Source organism: Mauremys mutica, chromosome 16, assembly GCF_020497125.1.
Source record: "Mauremys mutica isolate MM-2020 ecotype Southern chromosome 16, ASM2049712v1, whole genome shotgun sequence".
Taxonomy (NCBI): domain Eukaryota; kingdom Metazoa; phylum Chordata; order Testudines; family Geoemydidae; genus Mauremys; species Mauremys mutica.
In genome coordinates, this window is record NC_059087.1 from 4,654,372 (window position 1) to 4,661,443 (window position 7,072).

General features: G+C 48.5%; 1 protein-coding gene across 2 annotated transcripts; it reads right to left on the minus strand.

Moving 5' to 3' along the window:
- Positions 1–878: 878 nt before the first annotated feature.
- Positions 879–6,625, minus strand: FICD (FIC domain protein adenylyltransferase). Of its 2 annotated transcripts, none has more exons than XM_044990530.1 (3): positions 6,555–6,625; positions 5,025–5,372; positions 879–4,061 (listed from the first exon to the last, which is right to left on the minus strand). In XM_044990530.1, the coding sequence occupies exons 2-3, from the start codon at positions 5,320–5,322 to the stop codon at positions 2,986–2,988; spliced, it is 1,374 nt and encodes a 457-aa protein (XP_044846465.1). In that variant the 5' UTR covers positions 5,323–5,372; positions 6,555–6,625; the 3' UTR covers positions 879–2,985. The 2 variants fall into 2 exon arrangements, with proteins under 2 accessions (XP_044846465.1, XP_044846464.1); XM_044990529.1 differs by having other exon boundaries at positions 6,523–6,616.
- Between the last annotated feature and the right edge of the window lie 447 nt (positions 6,626–7,072).

Genomic DNA, 7,072 nt, shown 5'->3' on the forward strand with positions numbered 1-7,072 from the left:
AGGGTGGTTAAGCACTGGAATAAATTGCCTACGGAGGTTGTGGAATCTCCATCACTGGAGATTTTTAAGAGCAGGTTAGATAAACATGTGTCAGGAATGGTCTAGATAGTCCTGCCATAAGTGCAGGGGACTGGACTAGATGACCTTTCAGGGTCCCTTCCAGTTCTGAGATAGGTATATCTCTATATAAAAGTTCTATGATTCCCTAAACCACTTAATTGATCAACATGGTGAAATGCTTTACCAAAACTGAGTTACAGTAACTTAATACATTACACTGCATGTCAGAGAAAATGACTATTACTATTATCCAACTGAAACAAGGGAATTTCAGATAGTGGAACATACATGAGTATGGGGAGAAGGTTCTGAGGTCAGTTCTACAACACTGGCACTGGTGTGAACAAACAGTATTTTTCTAGTTGTGTGCTGACTTTTTTTTTTTGTTTTAATTAAAGTTGAAACTAATTATTCACCTCAGTAGCCTGGAACCAACTGTCACATCATAACTTGTGGGTGACACTGTTAGGAAATGAGGGAACATGTTTTCCCCATAATCCCATGAGTTCTGTTCAGTGCTTTAGAACAGTGTTTCTCAACAACTGATCTGTGGGCTGACGCTGGTCCCTGATCTCCCTAGTTTAGGAAGGCAGCAAGCCAGTCCCTGGTATCAAAAAGGTCGAGAAACACTGCTCTAGAAGCAAACATCCATGTACCCCTGCTTGGAACAATAAATAATTTTTCATCATGTGACCTTTTGAATCTAGAAGCAAATTAAATGTTGGTTGGAATGCAGCAAATTATAGTTACACGTAAAGTTTTTTTTTAAAAGCTAGGGCTAGCCAGGAATTCTTGCTGTAACTAAGCACAGGAATCCGCATCTGCCTGAGTGGGGGGGGAAGTAACAACTAGTAATGACATCTAGCACAGATTTCAGGGAACCAGGCTCTACTATGTAAAATTAAAATTTAGTGTATTAAACTTGCGCTAAGTGATATTATCCCAAAACAAAGATTTACATAGTAAAATATTTTATTAATCTGTTACTAAAATAACATTTTCCACAAATAGCTAAAGTGCAGAATCTGTATACACATCTTGTACTACAAAAATAAGCATGCTTTTAAAAACAATTCCCATTGTTTATTATCCCAGTCAGTGATGTCTAGTACATTGAGTCATGATACATGACGTGAACATGAGCCAGCACATACTAACAGGCAACACCATATTTTGATACTTTATTGGTATCCTGGTTTTATTATGAAACTTGATATTAAATAGGATTCATGTCAGGCCTCTAAGTAAGAAATGATACTTGTCAGAGGGTGGGGGAAATTGTGTATAGTAAACAACTAGGCAGCATAACAATCACAAGCTGCTATTTGTGACTTCAGAAATGGAGTGGCTATATGATACCCATCAATTAGTGAGCTATGGAAAGATCTTATTGCATTCTCAGATTCAGGATGCTGCTGTAGGTAATCCAACTAGGATGCACTGGGCTGTTATATATTCAGTTTGCTACAGTTTTTTTGTCATACTATCACCTAATTAGCAGGCAAGGGGTCCGAGGAGCTACTGTCATAATAAGCTTCAAATGTTTTTTTTAATCAAAGCAAGAGCAGAGATGAGAACATGGCAGTATACAGATGTTGTTTCATTAGCTATTGCCAACTTAAGCATTTACACAAACAGTAACTGGACCCTAATATTAGAATTTACTGGCGCCTAAGTGCAAGACATTGTGATGTGCTTCTGCGTACTTGCAAAATTATAGCATCAGAAAGTGGCCCTCTCCCTGCTGTTGAGATGACATATATAGCTCACTACAGTAGCAGGCAGGAGATCTAGAAATTGTTAAAGTCATCAGTCAGGGCTGGTAGCCTCTTGTACCATTTGAAGATGAAAATGCATTAACTGGGATGTAGACTATCTAGAATACAAATTTGCTATCTCTACTGAAATGGTGGGGTTGGATCTTGAATCCTAGCATGTATAGGAACACTTACTTCCCATGGTTTTGCAGAAGCTACCCATTTTCAAACGTGTAACTGGAGTGTTCATTGCAAGAGGCACTTTCTATGGCATAACAACTGCTGCTTACAGAATTAGGTAAGCTACTATCCTTACTAAGCTGCAGGAGGCAGTACAGGGTCCTTATACACAATGTAAAAAATCAACTTGCAATCCAGTTGAATTAAATTTGGACAGATGGGTTGTTCAGCTGCTCCTGAATCCCCTGGACAGCGGTCTCAAACCAACTTTAAAAAATGTCCTCCCCCCCTGTTGCTGCATAAAACTCACCCAAATAGAGGGAACTCGCACATACAAAGTTTAAAAAAAAAAAAAAAGCAGCCCTAATTTTAGATGTTACTTTTAACAAAAGTAGATTAGCTACCCAGAGAGCAGTATGGCACATTAGCAGTGGGGTGAGGGAGGAAAGGAGATCTTGAGCCTTTGGACAATTGTAAAATAATTCTGCTACAGAGCTTTTAAATAAAGTGCTACAACACTGGCTGAAGGGGTTCTGTTGGAAAGCGAAATAAGACAATGGCCCCCACCTTGTGACTTTTAGAAAGGGTGCTCGTGCCTTCCCTGTACGATACAAATGAAGATAGACTTGGCATCGAGGCAATTACAAGGTGTTGGCTTTAGGAAGCCATCTCACAGGATTGTAGAAAGTAATTCAATCAGTTTTACTGCAGCTTGGATCACACTTGCAAATTGACCTCACTTTGGATTTCTCTCTCCTTTCCCCTCCAGTAACACAAGCTGGACCTAGTGCACATTCAACACTAACGCTTCACAGTTTAGCTTGGCATAAGGATAATAGATATAAAAAAGTATATTAATTTACTAAGCTTTAAATAAATGAAATGCTAATAGTGATTTTCTCCTCTGGTGGAGTTGTTTCTCAACAGGAACGTTGAGAAGCTTTCTATTACTCGACACATTCATTTTGTCATTGGATCGTCATAACATTCAAGTTTTGACTGGAATAGTTTGCTTGTATCTAGCAGTGCTGCCATCAGCCTCAGGTAAACCAACTGAATATTCTGTTGTGGCAATAAGCAGCATATCTAAAGTGGTCTCAGTACATTTTGCAATGAAGCGTATAAAAGGTCTCACATCTCCTTCATTGGCTGCTTCTAAGACATGATAATACTCTGCCCTTTGCTCCTTACGGATTGTGATGGGTGGATAGCCTGCCTGCATTAGTATGAGATTCATTAACAGGCGTGAAGTCCTTCCATTCCCATCTACAAATGGGTGTATATAGACCAGTTTATAATGGGCTAAGGCAGCAAATTCCACAGGGTGTAAGCTCATGGCATCTTCGGAGTTGATCCACTGTACAAACTCCTGCATCTGTTTTTCAACATCTTGAGGATGGGGTGGGATATGATGTCCTACAAACACCTGGGTAGTCCTAAACCTCCCAGCTTCCACTGGGTCTACATAGCCCAGCACTCTCCTGTGTATCTCCAAAATGTCGCTGATGGTTACAGTGCCTATTCGAGATACCAGGGTGGTATTTACATATTTCATAGCAGCATGCATACCGATGACTTCATTCTGCTCCACGAGACTTTTCCCAGGAACAGCATATCTGGTCTCAATGATGTGCCGTATTTCAGAGAGTGTTAATGTGTTCCCTTCAATGGCAACTGTGTGATAAATATGGTGGTAATAGGACTCTTCCATCACTCGACGCAGGGCTGAATTGCCTTTGGGGATTGACATCACTTTTTTAACTTTGCTGTCAATAATGCTAAAGTATCTCTGGTCTATCTCTTCAACCAGGGGCAGTGTTCGGTCCCGATTGATCAGAGCTTTTTCATGACAAGGAGAAATGGTCAGTGCTTTGGAGTACAAGTAGTCTGCTTGAATGATGTCTTTCTCCTCTTCAGAAAAGATGCCAAACTCATTCAGAGCATCCACATAATCTGGATCCATCTTGAGGGCGTACATGAAGAGTTTATGGGCTTTCTCACGCTTTCCCTGCCGTTTCATTTCAAGGGCTTGATTCAAAGCTGCTTTGGCTTCTAATTTGATTTCTGAAATCACAACAACAGTACTTAGACACTACAGTGATGGGTACTAAGAGCGTTCCTTTAATACATATTAAAATGAAATTAATCAAGCCAAGAGTGATATAAAGAATTCATGTTTAGACTTTACTGTGGGTTGCAAATACCAGAAACTGCGGACACTGCAGGTAAACAAACAGTCCCGGCCTGCCAGCGGCTTTCCCTGATGGGCTGCATGCCAAAGGTTGCCGATCTCCACTTCACAATGCATGTAGCCAATTATGCAAGGTCCGTAATGGGATCAGTATGAAGCAGCATTTCTGCTGTTTTTTTTATTAAAGTATTTAATATCTTTCCAGTGCATTACAATGGCTCTGAAGTAGCCAAGAATATAGTGCTAGAAATGCAATGGTTCCTCGGAATATTTTTTAAAACCACTGAGTCAAATTCTGCCCAAAGAAGTCAATAGTAGAGTTAGACACATTCAAGAAAGAAGTTAACACAACAGATTATACAATCTCAGAATTTTGGAAGAAATGCTCCAAAATCCAGACTGCTCTGCATCAGTCCAATGGAGTGTGTTCAAAATCCTGAAATTATTTTAATGAAGCTTCACTGGAACAGAGAAAATGCGGAAAGAACCTCTGAAAGGACCAATTGGGCTAGTAAGATACCAGCATACACTCCTTTCATGGTTCAAATCCATGAGTGGTAGCCCAGATAGGGACTAGGCATCAGAAGTCTTAGCTTTTATTTTCAGCTTTTTGTGTGGCCTTAGTTTAATTCTTCAGTAAAACGGGGACAGCTTCTCTAACTTGCAGGGGTGTTGTGGGGGTTTATTAATGTGTATAGAGGGCTTGGAGATCCTCAGATAAGGACCCTATACAAATGCCAAGTATTATACAGTGAGTCACCCAGTAACCTGTGTCTGCAGCACACACTCCCCCAACATTTCCCTAGTCTCTCAAGCACAGAAAGCCCATTTCTTACCTGGGGAAGGTTTGGATTTCAGCACCATCAGCTCTAATCTACCTGAAGTCACGCTGAGCCCAGTTGTCTGCCCTGTGTACCTGGTAATCCCTACATAGCCTACTCCCAATTTATTTTTCAGGAAGGAGAGTCCTTTGAGCACTGCCTGACACTGCTCTTCTACTGCAGCCAGTGGGAGCAACAGCACCAACAGAGAGCCCACCAGGACCATTAGCACTGCTGCCCATCTGACACGGAGCCACAGACTCATCCATTTCAGCTCAGGATCCGCCACCACAGCCATCGACAAGAGATTCATCTGGTCCCAGGGGTGGACACAAGGAGCGTCTCCTTTCTCATGGGTCAGACCTGGGAACAGAAATCGCGTTAGCACAGAGGTTTGTAGCTGTACCAGTATAATGCAGCAGATAAGGCAGCGGTCCGGGACTTGTAAGACCCAGGTTCTATTCCTGGCAACACCAGGCCTGCTGGCTGATTGGGGGCAAGTCACTAGCCCTCTGTGGTGTTGCTGTTTCCCATCCCACCCTGGGTCTGTCTTGTCTATTTTGACTGTGAGCTCTTGGGGGCAGGGCCCAGGGCAATGCCCCGCAACCAGACCCTCAATGCAAATATCAAGAGGACGCTCCAGGGTAGGGATGGTTCATCTACGGAGCAGCACCAATGGGGCAGCAAGTTCCCCAGGGGGTGGCCTGACTGGGGACCTGGGGCAGCAAAGCACCCAGCGACTCTGCAGTGCCCCTGGACCTAGCAGCCTGCTGCCCCCAGGGCTCCGTGCAGGCAGCTGGGTGGTGTCCGGCCTCGGGGCCTCCCCCTCCCCCGGGGCCCATTCCTTCCCCCCCCCGGCCTCGGGGCCTCCCCCTCCCCCAGGGCCCATTCCTTCTCCCCTCCCCCCCCCGGCCTCGGGGCCTCCCCCTCCCCAGGGCCCATTCCTTCTCCCCTCCCCCCCCCGGCCTCGGGGCCTCCCCCTCCCCCGGGGCCCATTCCTTCCCCCCCCCCCGGCCTCGGGGCCTCCCCCTCCCCCGGGGCCCATTCCTTCTCCCCCCCCCGGCCTCGGGGCCTCCCCCTCCCCCGGGGCCCATTCCTTCTCCCCCCCCCGGCCTCGGGGCCACCCCCACCCCCGGGGCCCATTCCCTCTCCCCCCCCCGGCCTCGGGGCCTCCCGCTCCCCCGGGGCCCATTCCTTCTCCCCCCCCCGGCCTCGGGGCCTCCCCCTCCCCCGGGGCCCATTCCGTCTCCCCTCCCCCCCGCCTCGGGGCCTCCCCCTCCCCGGGGCCCATTCTGTCTCCCCTCCCCCCCCGCCTCGGGGCCTCCCCCTCCCCGGGGCCCATTCCTTCTCCCCTCCCCCCCCCCGGCCTCGGGGCCCCTTCCTTCTCCCCTCCCCCCCCCGGCCTCGGGGCCTCCCCCTCCCCGGGGCCCATTCCTTCTCCTCCCCCGCCCCGGGGCCCCCTTGGGTCCCCCCCCCCAGTCTCTAGGCGCCCCCCTCTGTCCCCAGAGCTCACCCCGCGCCATCCGGGGCTTCCCGCGGCCTCACCTGGCGGCCGCCCCCAGGCACCGGCTGCCGGCTACTGTCCGCACCCGGCCCGGGCTCGTCTCCGCGCTCCGCCCTGCCCCACCCCCGCTCACCACCATTGGCTACTCCGCTCCCGGCCTCCCCTTCTCATTGGCCTCCCGGCCTATCCGTCTCCCCTAGCCCCGCCCTCTCTTCCGGCCGTGTTTCCCGTTCAGCTTCACGTCTCCGGCGCCGGAGAGGCTCGTGGAGAGCAGCGATAGGCGGGGCTCTGACGCCACTCTCAGTGCTAGTAGCCAATGAGCAGGGCGCTCGATCGTGAAGGGCGGGAGCTGCTTTTAAAAGCCAGGGGCCGACAAGCCGCGTAGGGGCTGGGTGCCGCGGCGGTAGCATGTTAGTGGTGGGTCGGCAGCAGCTAGGCCTAGAAACCCTGGGGATGGGGACAGGCAGGTTCTTCCCGTGCTGGTGCTCCGGGAGCTGGGGGGCTCGGGGCCGCTCTGCAAGCGCCGCATGCTGGGGTGCAGTCACCAGCGCCCTGGGGC

Coding starts and splice junctions, on each gene's coding strand:
- FICD (XM_044990529.1), bottom strand. Junction 4,062..5,024: donor GAAATCCAAACCTTCCCCAG/GTAAGAAATGGG, acceptor TTGTGATTTCAG/AAATCAAATTAGAAGCCAAA.